At 53.2% G+C, this 17,284-nt stretch overlaps 1 protein-coding gene across 1 annotated transcript in view; it reads left to right on the top strand.

Moving 5' to 3' along the window:
• BRPF3 (bromodomain and PHD finger containing, 3) overlaps positions 1-17,284 on the top strand; it is a gene marked incomplete at its 3' end in the record, with an annotated part of 22,898 nt that overhangs the window by 229 nt on the left and 5,385 nt on the right. Inside the window, exons 2-10 of the mRNA XM_010148710.1 lie at positions 655-2,057; positions 3,145-3,301; positions 5,093-5,224; positions 7,305-7,433; positions 7,802-8,114; positions 9,219-9,485; positions 9,647-10,129; positions 12,349-12,442; positions 15,086-15,183. Coding sequence (XP_010147012.1) covers positions 673-2,057; positions 3,145-3,301; positions 5,093-5,224; positions 7,305-7,433; positions 7,802-8,114; positions 9,219-9,485; positions 9,647-10,129; positions 12,349-12,442; positions 15,086-15,183 — 3,058 coding nt within the window. The remainder of the gene's footprint in view (positions 1-654; positions 2,058-3,144; positions 3,302-5,092; positions 5,225-7,304; positions 7,434-7,801; positions 8,115-9,218; positions 9,486-9,646; positions 10,130-12,348; positions 12,443-15,085; positions 15,184-17,284) is intronic.

Below are 17,284 nucleotides of genomic sequence, written 5' to 3' on the forward strand. Positions count from 1 at the left end.
GCAAAGCTGGAGGATGATTTTTCGTTACCAATTTTTTGCATCAGCAGTGTGGGAAGGGAAGAAGCGGTGGTGGCAGATGCGAGGTGGGCGGGTTGGAGGACTGAGGGAGCACGGCTCGTTTTCTCACATGGAGCTCAGGGACAAAAAAAAATTGGGAACTGCTTCCATAGGACAGGAACAGTGCTTTCCTTTCCACCTGGAAAACATCCAGCACGTTTTGTGTGCTGCTGGGGATATAAAAGAAAAGCCACAGGCAAAAGAACAGAGAGGAGCTCCTTGGCTTTTGTGAACGTCGTCCGTGAACAGTGCAAGCAGATGTGCTGAGTGCTGTCTGAGTTCCGGGGGATCTGGATGGTTTGCCGGGTGGAATGCAGAGCAGAGCATTTGGATGCTGTGCTGTAAAAGGAATTTGAGCTCTTCTCATCTGGGGCTGTGGGGGTGTATACGTCTCCGGACACACAGATGGGGAAGGTTGGGGGGTGCTGTGATCCGTGGTGCCTCACCTGCTTGTGTCTAAGACGGCGTAAAGACTCAGCAAGCCTGAGGTTGCTGGAGTCTCTGGGAGAAATGTTGCTCTGCTGCGACGCTGAGGTTTTGGATCTGGGCTGCTCCTTGCTTGTCCCCTTGGCTTAACACTGTCCTGTGTCGTTACAGGGTCTCTGGACCGCAGCGATGAGGAAGCCTCGGAGGAGGTCTCGGCAGAACCTGGAGGGGAGGCGTTCTCCCTCGCCCTACAGCCTCAAGTGCTCGCCGACTCGGGAGACGCTGACGTACGCTCAGGCCCAGCGGATCGTGGAGGTGGACATCGATGGGCGGCTTCATCGCATCAGCATCTACGATCCCTTAAAAATCATCACGGAGGATGAGCTGACTGCCCAGGACATCACAGAGTGCAACAGCAACAAGGAAAACAGCGAGCAGCCCCTTTTCCCTTCCAAATCTAAGAAAACACCTTCCAAAGGCAAGAAGAAGGAGTCCTGCTCCAAACATGCACCGGGGACGACTTTGCACTTACCCCAGCCCAACTTCCGTGTGGTGGACTCCTTCAGCCCGGCAGATGCCACTCCTCTCCCTGCCGCCTACTACCGCTACATCGAAAAGCCTCCGGAGGACCTCGAGGTGGAGGTGGAATACGACATGGACGAGGAGGATCTGGCGTGGCTGGAAATGGTCAATGAGAAGAGAAGGGACGATGGTTATGGGACGGTTTCTGCTGACACTTTTGAGATGCTGGTGGATCGGTTGGAGAAGGAGTCGTACTTGGAGAGCCGGAACAACGGGGCTCAGCAGGCCCTCATCGACGAGGACGCCTTCTGCTGCGTCTGCATGGACGATGAGTGTCACAACAGCAACGTCATCCTCTTCTGTGATATCTGCAATCTGGCCGTGCACCAGGAGTGTTACGGCGTGCCCTACATCCCCGAGGGGCAGTGGCTTTGCCGCTGCTGCTTACAGTCCCCTTCTCGCCCCGTGGATTGTGTCCTTTGCCCCAACAGAGGCGGAGCCTTCAAGCAGACCAGCGACGGGCGCTGGGCTCACGTGGTTTGCGCCATCTGGATCCCAGAGGTCTGCTTTGCAAACACTGTGTTCCTGGAGCCCATCGAAGGGATAACTAACATCCCGCCGGCTCGGTGGAAGCTCACGTGCTATATCTGCAAGCGGAAGGGCATGGGAGCTGCTATCCAGTGCCACAAGGTGAACTGTTACACTGCCTTCCACGTCACCTGTGCCCAGCGCGCTGGGCTCTTCATGAAGATCGAACCCATGAGGGAGACCAGCGTCAACGGCACGACGTTCACTGTGCGCAAGACTGCCTATTGCGAGAGCCATTCCCCGCCCGGCACGGTGAAAAAAGGGTCTCGGGCTGCTCGTGGGGCAGGACAGGAGAGCGCTAGGAAGCAGGACGGGGAGGAGGAAGCCAATTCCGGCCCTCCCAAAGGGTCTCTGAAAAAGAACCAAGTGAAATTGAAGCAGAAGATCAAAAAGGAGCCGGGTGACGTGACCAACGGGCGTTCGTCTGTGCCCATGGTGGCAGTCGCACAAATCCCCTCTTACAGGTGAGCGTTGAGGGTGGAGGGAGGGAGCTGGGCAGCTGGATGGGGTCTGCTCTGAGGACTCGGTCCCTGGTGTTGGCGCTGCCTTCGGCCCAGACCGAGCAATAGCCGTGTTCAGTCTGCTCTGCAGAATCACCCTGACCACTGTTCTTCCTCATGGGTGTCGCTAACACACTGATTCCCTGATTTACGGAGCAACCGTCCCAGACTGTCACGCCACGCGGAATCTGTGGTGGTCCCTGGCAGCAAACGCCCGTCGAGCATCCGAATTCACACAGATGGGTGTCGCTGGCACACCACCCTTTCCCTGATTTACGGAGCAGCCGTCCCAGACTGTCACGCCATGCGGAATCCGTGGTGGTCCCTGGCAGCAAACACCCGTCGAGCATCCGAATTCACACAGATGGCTGTGTTTTTAAAGTACTTCGTTGGCAGGCAGATGGGGGTCATCCTGCTCTTCATTTTTCTTTTTAATCTCCTCATTTCGTAGTTTCCTAATTCCTCCTTTTATTACAGAGCATGTCAAGCTTGTGAGTGTTGCACGCAGCTTTGAATTTGGCTGTGTGGGTGTTCCCCTCTCAGCTCGCTCTCGTGCAGAACTGGGCAGTGCTGATTTTTCCTTCGGGAGAGCATGGCGATACGTTGCTGGTATTTTACCAGCTGAGCTTTGGAAAACTGCTGGTGAGGCACGGCCTGCAATCTAACCAATGGTTTGGGAAGGTTAAAACAGGCGCTGTGCTCTTCTCGGGCTCCTGCCACAGTAGTTGTCTTCAGCTTAATAACGTCAGACTTACATGACCCCCAGGAAAGTTCTTGCCACTGAAAGTAGTTTTGAAGTGAAGGCTGGGAGCCGAGTGGGTGGTTGCGTACTCCGGCGAGTGCTCGGTGAGAACCTCCAGCCGAGCTGCTGCTGAACTTGGGGCGTTCTGTGAAAAGGAGGCACGTCTGTCTGCGTGGTGGGGAGATCCTGGGTGGTAGCATGTGCGTTGACACACCAGGGAGGATTGTTGGGAAAGCTGATGGTAACGCCAGAGGCTGCGGTCAGGGTGGCTTCGCAGCCGGCTCCGTGACACCCCTCTGCTTCCTTTAGGCTGAACAAAATCTGCAGCGGCCTTTCCCTCCAGAGGAAGAACCAGTTCATGCAGAGGCTCCACAGCTACTGGCTGCTGAAGCGGCAGGCGAGGAACGGGGTGCCCCTGATCCGGCGCCTGCACTCGCATCTCCAGTCCCAGAGGAACGCGGAGCAGGTACCAGTCCCCGGCTGAACCCACGTGGGAGGGCAGAGAGTTTGCATTCCAGGGGGAGATGCGCTTGATGCGTGGCTGGGAAGGGGAATGAGGGTGAAACAATCGGGGTGACCTAATTTAAGTCCTTTTTGGTCTCCTCTTGGGATGCTCATGCCTGAAGAGCTGAGTTAGTGTATCAGTGGGACACCCATCGTGCCACTAGAATTGGTGTTGATGAGCCAGGTAAGAGTTTCCCCCTGCATGAGGAGACGTGGGATTGTGCAAGGGTGTGATGGGCCTTGGTGGACTGATCTCTTGATGAATCATAAACCCACGTTCCTCACGAGTGATTAAAGATCCCCTCCTCCAGAAAATGGGTGTTAGCGCCAGAGTCCTGGCCGAATTCCAGTTTGGGTCATTCTTCCTGCTGCTTGAATTTCCGACCCTCCCATGCACATTCATGTGGAAGTTTAGACATAATCATCAGCTCTGGACTCTTCTGCTTCCTCCTCTGAGCTGGCGTCCAGCCTCGCTCGATGCTGTTGCAGAGCCGCGTTCGGCACGAGAAGTACTTGGTGAAGTAATGAAGCAGTCATCGTAGAATCACAGAATCGTGGAATGGTTTGGGCTGGGAGGGACCTTAAAGCCCACCCAGTCCCACCCCCTGCCATGGGCAGGGACACCTTCCACTAGCCCAGGTTGCTCCAAGCCTCATCCAGCCTGGCCTTGGACCCTTCCAGGGATGGGGCATCCACAGCTTCTCTGGGAAACCTGTCCCAGTGCCTCCCCATCCTCTGCAGGAAGAATTCCTTCCTGATATCTAATCTAAACCTCCCCACTTTCAATTTAAACCCGTTAGCCCTTGTCCTGTCACTACAGGCCCTTGGAAAAAGTCCCCCCCAGTTCCTTGTAGCCCCTTCAGGCACTGGAAAGGTACAGGTACAGTCGGGCTGTACCCTCTAACACTGCCTGTCAGTAGGGATCGGGCACCTTGTGCACGTGTATTTTTACCGTAATTGGAGGAATTTAGAGACTTCTGGTTTGCCCGAAGACTGCTCTGGGTGATTAAGAAAAAACTATTTCCCACTCAGCGGTCTGAGCCTGGGGAAGTGCAGCATTTCCTCGGTGTGCTGAGTTGGCAGTTTACCGTAAGTAAGTTCTTAAAAACAAATGTCCAACAGATATAAACCATCAGGATCTTGTGAAGCGCTTCTCTCTTGGCAGTCACGCGCTTCAGCCGTATCCTCAAAGCTACAGATGTAGGAGAAGAGGGATGGTTGCGTTGCGGAGCCGCTGAACTGGGTCTGGGAAGGCGCGAGCTCATCCTCCGCCGTTGGCTGTTCCGCTGTGTTTTAGCGAATCTCCTTCCCTGGCTCGGTTTCTGCTTGGTTACAAAGAGGATAATAATAGCTCTTTTCTCCCGTGCTTTTGCTCGCTTCACCTTTACACTGTAAATCCTTTGGGCTGCCTCTCCGATGCACAGGAGCCAACGGAAGGGAGTTCCAGCCTCCGTAATGAACTTGGGTATGACAGCAGGGAGAGTGTCAACGAGGCGCTGGAGCGTGTTCGCGGGGTGTCGCTGCAGTATGATTTAGGCCTAACTTTGCAGATAACGTAAAATCCAGAAGGGCTCTGCTCTTGCGTGTGTGTTGGACGGATAAAGGCGGTAGGAAGGAGGGGACGTAGTCTGAACAAGAGGCAGGCCCAGAGGAGGAAGAGTGTGAGAACGGTTCACAGGGGAAACTTAAAAAGAGGAGGGAAGGCAGGGAGCCAGTCGTCTTTTTCATCTCACCCCACTGTTATGTCTCGCAGAAGGAGCAGGATGAGAAGACCAGCGCGGTGAAGGAGGAGCTGAAGTACTGGCAAAAACTGCGGCATGACTTGGAGCGGGCACGGCTGCTCATCGAGCTGATCCGGAAGAGGGAGAAACTCAAACGGGAGCAGGTAGGTGGTTTTGGCCCTCTAGTTGCCTCACTTTGCTTCGGGACACGCGAGCACCCTGTGCTGCAGGTGGCAGAGGGGGAACACGGCGGTTTTTCTTGAGCCTTTCCCTCATTTCATGGAGTCTGACGTCTGGATGCGCGGAGCAGCCGTCTCTCCCCGTGTCAGTCACGGGCGGGCGCTGCTCAGCCTCCATCCTCAGGACCATGCCTGGGCCGCAGGGTGCTGGGAAAACCTGTTTGCGTAAGAAACGGGGAATTTGGTTCCTGACCTCCAGCAGCCCTTCTGTTTGTGGGCCTGGACCAGGTGTTCTGCAGAGCAGAAGTTGGGTCTCCTGTCATACTCATTTCTGGAGTTTGGTGATGGGTACTCCAGGTTGGGGTTTAGATCACCATTCTGCTTTTCATTTTTAGAGCTAAAAAATCCTGTGTTCCACCCTCCAAGTACACTTTATTACAAGAAAGTGACAGGACAAGGGGTAACGGGTTTAAATTGAAAGAGAGAGATTGAGGTGGGACATCAGGAAGGAATTCTTCCCGCAGAGGGTGGGGAGCACTGGGACAGGTTGCCCAGAGAAGCTGTGGATGCCCCATCCCTGGAAGTGTTCAAGGCCAGGCTGGATGAGGCTTGGAGCAACCTGGTCTGGTGGAAGGTGTCCCTGCCCATGGCAGGGGGGTTGGAACTGGATGATCTTTAAGGTCCCTTCCAACCCAAACCAGTCTGGGATTCTATGAAAAGGTTTAAAATGGAAACCATTTACTAAATTTTCCAGTTTCCTCTGATCTGTGTGCAGTTCTCCAAAGCTGCACCAGTCAAGGTTTTGCCAGGCTGCTCTCAGGCTGTCTGCAGGGCGCCAGGCAGAGGGAAAGCAGCATCCTCTGTGACCGCAGCTCCTCTGCGAGCTATTTTTTTTTTCGTGGGCAGAACCTGCCCACAGCTTTTCTGCAGTCTTCTCGATGCCAGCGCTGGGTCATTTGCTGCGCTGTCCTTGATTTACAGCAGTGGCTCGGTCCTGTGGTAAATAGTCACTCTCGGGCTTTGTTGGCTTTTGGAGTCTTGATATATCCCTAAAACACTTGGCTAAACCCATAAAAGCTTGTGGGAACTATGGTGTGCTTTTTGAAAGGATAAGATATCCTAGAAAAGTGTATCTGGTTGAGCTCTATCCCAGCCCAGCTTGTGGGTGAGTGGAGAAGGATGCTCCAGGGTCCTGAGTCTTTGTTTGACTTCTTTCCTGTTTTGGGGGGAAGAGTGTGGTCTCTGTCTCTGCCTTCATTCATTCTCCTACTGATGCTGCCTCGTTGCTGAGCACATCCAATACGGTTTGCTTTACGTAATCAGACTTGCTTTCCTTTGCTGCTGAAGTGACTCGTTTAATGGCATCGTGAGGGATTTTAAGATCAAAGAAATCAAAACGTTAAAGGAGAAAGAAACACTTCTATCCTGTGCCAGTCTCCTTTGAATGGAGTTTCAGCGTTGGTGCTACAACGTGTTTTCTTGAAATCAGACGGTGTTAGAGACTTCCTAAAGGGCGTAAGGAGCTGGATTAGGAATGTGCAAACATCTAACCACTGTTACTCAGCTTCTGTCTTGAAGCCTGAGAGCTTATATCTTAAACTTTGTTTACGCTCTCTGGGGTAATTATGGATGATGAGGTTCATGTAAACACCTACATACCTTTAACTTTTGTATAATGTTGCTAATTGGCATCATAATATCTTCAGGCAGGGAGTTCTACGGGATAATTTACCAGGCATGAAAAGCTTCTTCCTGTTTCATTTTTAGTTGTATTATCTTTCAGTTTTATGGGGTTTTCCCTTGTTTTGACTTTACGAGGTTGGATAAACAGGAGTTCTCCATACAATAGGATTACACGGTGCAGTTAGGCTCCGCTGATGTGCATCCTGCACGTGGAGGGGACAGGGAGATTCTTCAGCAGTGCGTCTGCCAGGCGAGTGGTGCGATGACCGGAGCATTCCATCACCGAGTAGAGCCGGGGTGATTCAGGAGAAACCGGAGGGAGACACCACGCGCGTATCCTGTCCCCCGATCGCTGCGCTCATGGCTCTTTTCCCGTTCCCAGGTCAAGGTTCAGCAAGCTGCCATGGAGCTGCAGCTGACCCCGTTCAACGTGCTTCTGCGCACGACGCTGGACCTGCTGCAGGAGAAGGATGCTGCCCAGATCTTTGCAGAGCCTGTTAACCTGAGCGAGGCAAGTCTCTTTCCTGCAGGCGTCTAGCGGGTGGTAGGTGAGGTATTGCTGGGCAGAAACTCATGTGCTGGCGTAACCCTGGAAGCACAAACCACCTTGTCCCAAGCTGCTGGTGAACTAAGGAATTTCTCAAAGAGGACTCACAATGGGGGAACCTTCCAGGCCAAAAAAAAGGGTATTGGAAGCTTCAGCGCGTCTCGGACAATGTTTTGCAGAGCCAGGATGTGTCTGCCTTGCCTGGGTGACACAGAAATGACCTGCTGGCACTGCCCCTTGCCAGTGGAGAGGGCATTCAGAGTGCTTATGATGGATGCGCTCTAGTTGGCTAGTAAATGGTTTTTGTAATTGTACAGGTTTTATATGTTTAGGTTCCAGATTACCTGGAATTCATTTCCAACCCAATGGATTTTTCCACCATGAGGCGGAAGCTGGAGTCCCACCTGTACCGAACATTGGATGAGTTTGAGGAAGACTTTAACCTTATAGTTACCAACTGCATGAGGTATAATGCTAAAGACACGATTTTCCACCGAGCAGCTGTCCGGCTCAGAGACCTCGGCGGAGCGATATTGCGCCATGCGCGGCGGCAGGCTGAAAGCATCGGCTTTGACACTGATGTGGGGATTCACCTGCCCGAGTCACCCAAAACCGAGGACTTTTACCGCTTTTCTTGGGAGGATGGTGAGTGATTATGAACCTTTTTCTTTTTACAGGCAGATCATAGCTGTGTTCTTTATTCTGAGCGTGTCACAGCCTGCGGGAAAATCATAGCCATCATTCAGCATACACGAGTTGTCCTATCCATCTCGCTACCTGCACATATATCTAGAGCTGCAGTGAGCAGGATTTGGGGTGAGCCAGGCACTCGGAGCTGGGTGCAGCTCAGCTCCAGCTCTCCTACTGCATGTCTGCCTCAGACGAGCCTTCTAACTGCCCATGCAATTTATTTGTGCCATGCCTGTACCAAAACTTGGTATTTTAAAGAACACTGTGGGGGTGGAACTAGGACTTTTTTCTCTGAGGAAAGCTCATACATTTGATTGTGAACTGGCAAAGCGTAGAGCAACTGGGTTAGATTCACTGGCAGTGGGGTGGGGGGTTAAGGTGCTGGCACCCAAGCAGTTCTTCTAGGCAGGGCTTCCCATTCACAACGTGACCACATCCGTTCCCGCAGCTGTCTTGGGATGCAGCTCTAAAGCATTGGTTGGATAACTTGGCTAAACTCAGTACGGGATACTGCTGCTGTCCAGCCCGCAGCATTCGTAGTCCTAAATGCTCCAGTTCCTCCAATTCCTAAATGCTCCAGTTCCTCCAATTCCTAAATGCCGCAGCCCTCTTGGATGCAGACGGACAGTGGGTTACGAAATGTGTGTGGGTGTACGAGAGTGCAGCTCCCGGCTGTCTGCCCGGCTCTCTCGGATGCCAGCCCTTCCGCAGAGCCAGGGGAATGGCAAACATGTTAGGTTTTGGTCAGTTCTGTTTGTGGTCGTTGTCGTTTAATCTGGCAGTGAAACAGGTTTCTGCCAAGAACCTGGACTGCGAGCTCTCCTGTGGGCGTGCAGACGGGTATCCTTTCGCTGTGGCCCCTGGGATAGTAACGGGAACCAGGGAGCTGCTCTTTACCCAAAGGAAGCCAAGCTCCAAGGTTAACAATTCCTCAATCCACGAACTAAAGCCATTGGTTCACATATGGCAGCAGTGGGAATGAGGCATGGCAGTGGTCCCAAACGCTTCTTCCAGAAGCCTTGCTCCTTCTCTTCACTGTAACACTGTCTTTTGATGCAGTGGATAACATCCTCCTCCCGGAGAACCGGGCTCACCTCTCCTTGGAGGCCCAGCTGAAGGAGCTGCTGGAGAAGCTAGACATGGTGAGCACCATGAGGTCCAGCGGCGCCCGGACGCGACGCATCCGGCTCCTGAGACGGGAGATCAACTCCATTCGGCAGAAGCTGGCCCAGCAGCAGAGCAAGAGCATGCCCAACGGGGAGCCTGTGCCGCAGGAAGAGGGGCTGGATAAAGCGTCGAGGGAAGGGGATGAGGAAGGGGATAAAGGTGAGAGGTTGCAGCAGGACATTAGCTCCAGCTCTCCGAGTGCATGTCAACAGTCGACACCTGCTGTTTCTCCTGTCTGGGGAAAGATGGGAATGGCTATTGGTAATTTTGGGAATAACTCTTTCTGGAGTGTTCAAGCAGCTTCTTTATTCTTTTCGCAGATGATGCCAAGCTCCCGCACCCTCCAACCCTGGAGCCCACCGGACCCGCGCCCTCCCTCTCGGAGCTGGACTCTCTGCAGGACCCTCCAACGCTCAAACCCATCAACGACAGCAAGTCCTTGAATCAGCTGCCGAAGAGGGTGATGTCGGACAGGGAGCTCTTCGACAAGAAGGCGCTACAGCGGGAGAGCCAGGCCTTCCGGCGCCTGCTCAGCGACAGCGGCCTGAACGGCCTGGCCCAGCCGCCTGCAGACACCCCTGCCAGCCCCCCGTTCAGCGGCGTGGGCCGGCGGACATCTGTCCTTTTTAAAAAGGCTAAGAACGGGGTGAAGCTGCAGAGAGGCCTGGACTGCTCCCTGGAGAACGGGGAGGACCACGGGCAGCTTTCCCCCTCCCACCCTGACAGGGAGCGACAAACTCGGAAGCGGCCACAGAGCAGGACCTGCAGCGAGAGCGATGGAGAGAAGTCAGCAGGGCAGAGAGGTAATTCCTTGGGATTTCTCTTCCTTCTGTACCCTTGGAAACTGTGAGGTTGGGCTGAGGGAATCCTGAGGCTGAGTAAAGACGTCTGCGTCCAAACTACTCGCCTGAAACTCAGCGTATGGCTGGGGGAGAGTCCCCACAACCAGATGTGCCTGATGAAAGCGTCATCTCTTCCACGTAAAGTAAGGCAGCCATGGCCATGATGAGTTGCACCTCTCTTCTCCACTCCACGTGGAGTTTCTGGAGACAGTTCAGCTCTAGACACCTCCATTTTCAACCTTTAAAGGGACCAAGAGGATGCCCAGGGAGGTCACACGTAGTTTTTCCCTTTACCTCTCAGCAGAGCTCGTTTGTCATTTTTTTAGGGCACACCAGTGCACCCAGCAGTTTGCAGAGCTGCTGGATGGCCGGGCAGCAGACTGCAGCCTCTCCGGAACGGGCTGAGGAGTGTTGGAAAAACATGGAAAGGGTTTGTGTTGCCTTGCTCATGCTTAGGAGTGAGAGGTTCCTGCTGCAGGAATGGGGGCTGGGGGTGGGCGGTGGGTCAGTAACACATCACCCACCTGAGATGAAATGTTAAACATTCTTTTTCAATCAGCAGTACTGTCAGTTCTGGAATTCAAATGAAGTTAGTGGGAATACCGAGCAGGTTCCTTTCCAGATCTACAGTCGAGAATAAGCAGCTGAGGTGTGGAAAGCCACAGGGTGACAGGGAACATCGGAGGGACGATGGTGCAATTTCAGCCCTGTGTTAACAGCCAGCGTTGGGCCACTTGCCATCTGTAGGGCTTGGCTTAGCCCGTATCCCTGTTATTCCCCAAAGTTATTTGGCTGTCAGAAGGTTGTTAGCAAATGGAGAGTGGGAGGAGAGCAGCTGAGTGTGGGGATTGACTTACCAGGACAGGTTAAAGGAAATAAGATGGCATCTCCAAAGACAGACAGCTGGCTGAGGAACTCGCCATCGTCATCTAATTAAAGCAGAGAAGAGCTGCCCACAGCGGGGGTAGGTCAGGATGAGATGTTGGGATGAAAAAAGGGAAAATACAAGCAGGGTGCTGGAAAATCCCTTATAACTAGGCAGTGCTGTTTCTCCTCTGCTGAACTGCTTTGTGATTCAGCTCCTTCTGCTGTTTCACATGCAATTGGCTTCTCCTGACGGGGGAGCGTCTGGTGTCCCGAATCCCTGGTACCGCAGGCACGTGATCGGGATTGTCAGAACGAGGTGATTGCTTGTGGCCATTCCATATTTACAGCTGAAAAAACCACAGTGGCCTTGGCATGGAGTTCCCCTTCGCATGGCTGACGGGCTTTTGATGAGCCCACGGGGAACCTGGGGGCGATGGGTCCCTGGCTGGGGCAAGGCCGTGGTCATCTGGCTTCTTGTGCCGGCTGTGGGCTTGGGGATGCTCTCTGGGGTCATTCCCTGCCCAGCCCTGCCTGTCCCTGGCTGCGGGTCCTCTCTGGGCTCGGAGGTGATCCCAGCTCGCTGTGTGGTATCCCTCAGGGCACAGAGCAGTAATCCTGGCAGCGAAGGGAGGATTTCCAGCACCGTCAGGGGCAAAGAGGTGAAATATTCCACTTGTGGCTACAGTGACGTTTGTGCTGGCTGGAGAGGGAGGTGGTGGGGAGCCTCCTTCATCCCAATTGGAATTTGCTTCCTCAGTGTCTGCTCTGTCCACTGGAAACTCTCATTTCCAAAAATCGAAGTGACGAGTTTTTCCTAGAGCAGTTTTCTCTCCGCAAGCAATCTCTAACCGAATAAGCTGTGGTTTTACATGCTTCTTCCCCTGGGCAGGGACCAGCCGGGCGGCCAGGCCCAGGGTGAGGCAGGGAGAAGTCCGTGGCAGTCAGCACGAAACCTCTGTGTCTTTTCCAAACGACATGTGACGCCAGATGAGCAAGTGGCTCATTCCTTCGCCTCTGGGCTTGCCCAGCGAGCTGGATACTGTGTGGAGCTCTCCTATACCATCCCCGGGCACTTCTCCAGCACTTGCTTCTTCAGAGACAGCCTAATTTCTCGTGTGTCGGGGGTAGAAATACGTTTTATTAGTCACCTTTGGTTGCAGCGGAGTCTGGGGTGCAGAATCTCTCCGGTTGAAGTGCCCAGCATCTTTGTGGCTGGAAGTCACGGGACAGTGACCCTACCTGAGCCTTGGTAGCATCTCTGTGTGTGGCTGCTGCTTCTTCTTTGGGCTGATTCCCATGTGTCTCCTCGGCAGGAGTGACGAATGGCTTTGCGAAGCACGCAGAAAGCGGCTCCGACTCCGAGTGCAGCTCTGGCCTGGGCAGTGGACTCACGTTTGAAGCCTGCAGGTGAGTGCTCCGTGAGAAACTGCTCCCCAGAAAGTGTCTGATTAACCTGCCTGGCTTTATCGTTCGACATCTTTGTTTCAAACCCAGCCCAGACTTACGATTTTGTGTGTTGACCCTAAAAGTCACAAAGATTCTGAGGTTTCCTCCTGTCCTCTTGAGTTATAGGTCCCAGCAGTAGTGCTGGATTTTTCAAGCATGTGGGTATCTGTTGGAAAGGTTGGAAAAGGCCTGTAAGATCACCCAGTCCAACCATCACCCCAACACTCCTGTACCCACTAGATCATGTCCTCAGGTGTCTACACATGCCTTGAACTCCTCCAGGGATGCTGACCCCACCACGTCCCTGTGGCAAGCATCTGTCACCTTTTGGTCAGATGCAGTAGGCATACTTGGGTACCATATCCATTTTCTGGTCTTACCTACCTGTCCAGCCCTCCTGATGCTGACTCAAGTCATTCCACAGCCCACTCACTGCTCGGTGAAACCTGTCTTAGGCCAGAATCACGTCTGTGTGTGGTGTCAGTGGCAGGCTGAGAACATCTGACCTCGATGGCATTGTCCAGGACAGACAGAAGCAAGACTTCCCTGGTCGATGTTCTTAGTAGTATTTTTGGTGCCTGGAACATGTCATTGTCCTCTGCCTGTCTTTGATGACCCGGAGGGTGATGACCCATCACTAGAGAAATATGTTCAGACACTTTATGCTCAGTGCATGTGCTCAGTTAGTCCTGCAAGACCTCGAGCTTGCAGTGTCAGCTGGGCACTCAAAATCCTAAAGCTCCCTGTGCACCCCCTTTCCCAGGAGCAGAGCTGCAGTATAAAACGATTAGCTGTGTAATAAATTATTCTGCAGCAGGTTTGAAACCCAGGAGCATTTTTCACATGAAAACTTTGAGGATCACTTTGCATAGCAGAGCAATGTTAGCTGTCAAAAGAGGGGTATAATTCTGCAGTTGTAGCTAAGGTTGATTAGTGTTTCCATGATAAATCTGTTTGCAAAGGCTCTCGTGCCTGTGACGAGGGGCAAGGCCCAGGGTTCGGAGGAGCAGTTTTGGTGTGAGGGCTTTTTCCTGCGGCAGAGCGATCCCACCTCCACGGTCAGGGGCTGGGCAGCCCGAGGGAAGCACGTGGCGCCCCAGTAAATTACCTCTCTTAGCACATGCGCGGTCTTTGATGGGACACCCATCCCCCTCTTCATCTCTCCCCCCTTCTCCGGGCTGTGTGCCCAGATCGTCAGCTCAGTCGCTGCCTTTTTGTAAGCTGGATGCTACCACGACCCCCATGGATCTCACAAGGAGCTGTTGCAATTAACTGTCCTAAACCTTGGAGCTTTAAGGGAACAAAAAGCAGAGACCTGGATTCCTGCGTGGCTGTAGTGTCACTTAAATTGGCCCTTGAGTCCTGCAGAAATCCTTCATGGGGTGAGGATCCTGTTGGAACAGGACCGGGAGCCAGAAACTCCCTTTCAAACCATGGCCTTAAGGCTCCACCCTGTTTGCTTCCGTTTTCCCATCTGTAGGTGAGAGACAAATCTGAATTCACAGGGGAGCCCGTCGACTTGTTAGATGGAGTTTGTGTAGTACTTTGGGGGTGAAAAGAGCGATGTAAGGGCTTACTACACCGACTGCGAGCAATTCACATCGCAGAGTTACACTAGAGCTGTGTGACACCCACAAAACAAGGAGTTAAAACCAAGCTGGTGTCTCGTGGATAACTTGTCCCATTACTCTGTTTAGGGACAGCTCTGTTTACTGCTTTTTCTCCAGTCTTCCTTTTTGAGCACCAAGCTCACTCAGAATAGGGTTGCTGATTAGAAAATGGTAAAAGAATCATAGATTCATGGAATGGTTTGGGTTGGAAGGCACCTTAAAGATCATCCAGTGCCCCCCCCAGCCATGGGCAGGGACCCCTTCCACTAGCCCAGGTTGCTCCAAGCCTCATCCAGCCTGGCCTTGAAGACATCCAGGGATGGGGCATCCACAGCTTCTCTGGGCAACCTGTCCCAGTGCTCCCCACCCTCTGCAGGAAGAATTTCTCCCTGATATTTAATCTAAACCTCCCCACTTTCAATTTAAACCCGTTACCCCTTGTCCTGTCACTCCCTGCCCTTGGAAAAAGCCCCCCCAGCGTTCTTGTAGCCCCTCAGGCACTGGAAGGGGCTGTAACAATGTGATGTGATTCCTTGAGGTGGAGACCGTTGTTTTCTGAAATGTTTGTGGCAGTGAGGTTCAGGACGTCGGCCGGTGCCGTCCAATTGCGTGTGTACTGGAGTCGTGTTGGAGGGCTGAAGTCTGTGCAGCGCTGGGCGAGCTCGTGCAAGCTCCAAGCCTCGCTGCGTTGGCTCCCCACTGTGAAGTCTGTGCTGGGTTTCTTCCTCATGTTCATAACGTGGTTAGAAACCTTTTATTAGGCCATTTCCATTGCTCATGGCAAGGCTGGGGTGCTCTCCAGTGTACTTGCACCAGAAGAGACGGATCGATGAGGTTTTGCTCCAGTACTGAGGGTTCTTCCCGTGTCAGTGATGCACCCGTACGGAAATCTTCCAGGGTTTTAAACACAGCTGGGGGATCCGTTTACTTGGCTTCGTTTTCAAGGGTGATCTGTTTTCTCCTAATGCCCTGCTTTTCCCTGTCTTTCCAACAGTGGCTTGATGCCTCCCAAGCGCAGTCGGGGGAAGCCAGCTCTTTCTCGGGTGCCCTTCTTGGAGGGTGTGAACGGCGACTCCGACTACAGCAGCTCAGGTGAGCACTGCACCGCAGCTCAGCTCAGGTGAGCACTGCACAGCAGCTCAGGTGAGCACTGCACAGCAGCCCCGCTCTGGGCAGCACCCTGCCCTGGTCTCACCGCGCCGGCAGGCTCACACCCGTCTGAGCCAGGGACACCCGTCTCGATGCACGCCGGGAGCCAGCCCTGCCTCTACCCAGGTTACAGGATCAGGCTGCTGACCTGCCCGTGCGTTATCACCTGCTTTATTGCAGGTTTAAGTTACTCCTTTAAGTTATTCCAAGGTTTTTCCTACTTTCGCATTCGCTGGTTGCTGTGCCCTGTGCTCCCCTCAGGTGGGTGCTTTCTGTACGTCTGGCGTCTGTCATGCCCCCGGCACCGTCTTCCCCTCTTTTGGGACCAGTTCTCTTTAATGATGCTGCAACACAGACAGTAAATCCTAAGAGGGGTCTCTCCGGAGATGACGTCATGGCTGTTCCCTCTTGTATCGCTGTCGGTGCTGTCAAGGTCCTCGTCACCCCAGGCACATCACTGTCCTCCGGTGCTCACACCACCGCCTGCGGTTGCCTGTAGTGACAGGACAAGGGGTGATGGGTTTAAATGGAAAGAGGGAGATGGAGATGGGACATCAGGAAGGAATTCTTCCCGGAGAGGGTGGTGAGGCACTGGTACAGGTTGCCCAGAGAAGCTGTGGATGCCCCATCCCTGAAAGTGTCCAAGGCCAGGCTGGATGAGGCTTGGAGCACCCTGGGCTATGGAAGGTGTCCCTGCCCATGGCAGGGGGGTTGGAACTGGATGATCTTTAAGGTCCCTTCCAACCCAAACCATTCCATGATTCTATGATTCTCGCCTTTCCTACGGTGTGTCGGAGTTGCTGCAGGTTGATGCTGAAACCAGAATTCAGCTTTGGGTCCCCGGTGTGCCTGTGCCCTTCTGCACAGCTCCTGTGCGCTGGCTCCTGTCTCCTTGGGAACCGTTATTGTCCTGGATCCGCAGCGCTCAGGAATCTGCTTTGGAGATAAGCTTACAGAATGGGTACTGGGAGAATTGGAGTCAGCGGGACAGCTCTGGGGGTTAGGATGTCATTTCATTCACAGAAGAACCCACCCGGAATGCGACAGTGGAGGAGCACGGCAGCTCCATCTGGGCAGGGCGCTCATTTGGGTGGTACCCAGCCTTTTCTGGATTCATTCACACGTCTGGTAAAGCCCGTGTAGTGACCATTCCCCCCAGAGCAAGCACCACGTGCTGTAAAATTCACATTAATGAAGATTGCTCCTTTTCCCGGAGCTGGCAGGTTAGTTATTTGCCTCCTGAATGGATCTTCTGCAATCCCTCTGATTTAAGTTTGGAAAAATTGATGGCTAATAGACTTCTGTCAACCACAGCCACGCGTTTCCTGCAGAGATCAAACAGCCCCAACGTGTATGGCATCAGAATCATCTAGATATTTGCATTTAGCAGGAATAAAACGGAGCGCTCTGAGCAGTGGTCCAGATTAATCTTGGAGACAGCTTCCTCAGTTGGTTGCGGATGGATTTGGCTTGGTGTGGCCTCATGAACCAAATTCATCTCTTGTATAGCCATTTGATTTAGTGACATAGCAGCTGTTCACCCCAGAACGCTATTTGATGGGTATTTACATTTTAAAGAGTCCATCTGAAGCTGCAGGCACGCACGTAGACCCGTTACTTAGGAGACTGTGACGGTCACTTTGCCTTAACGCGGCACACGTCTCCACTAACGGAGCAGGGAGAAGCCTGGACGTTCCTCGTGGCCAGGCTGGATCTCGCTGCATCTTCAGTTTTACCACACGCAAACCGCAGATGAGATGTGTCGTGTCCGCTCCGCTTTGGATACCCAAAGCACACAGGGACAAGCAGTAAGTGGCTTTCCATTTGGTTTAGATCCCGGTGAAGAGAAATGGCCTGGAATTACGTGCGTGTGCCCCGGTGATGATTAAATGTATGCTCTTGCGTGACAGACAGCTGGTTTGTTGTGGGAAATAAGGTGAAATTCCAGCGCTGTGCTTGCAGCAGAAGCAAATAGAATCATAGAATCATGGAATGGTTTGGGTGGGAAGGGACCTTAAAGATCATCTAGTTCCAACCCCCTGCC

The sequence above is a fragment of the Eurypyga helias genome, unplaced genomic scaffold, assembly GCF_000690775.1.
Source record: "Eurypyga helias isolate BGI_N326 unplaced genomic scaffold, ASM69077v1 scaffold32353, whole genome shotgun sequence".
NCBI classification, from domain to species: Eukaryota; Metazoa; Chordata; class Aves; order Eurypygiformes; family Eurypygidae; genus Eurypyga; species Eurypyga helias.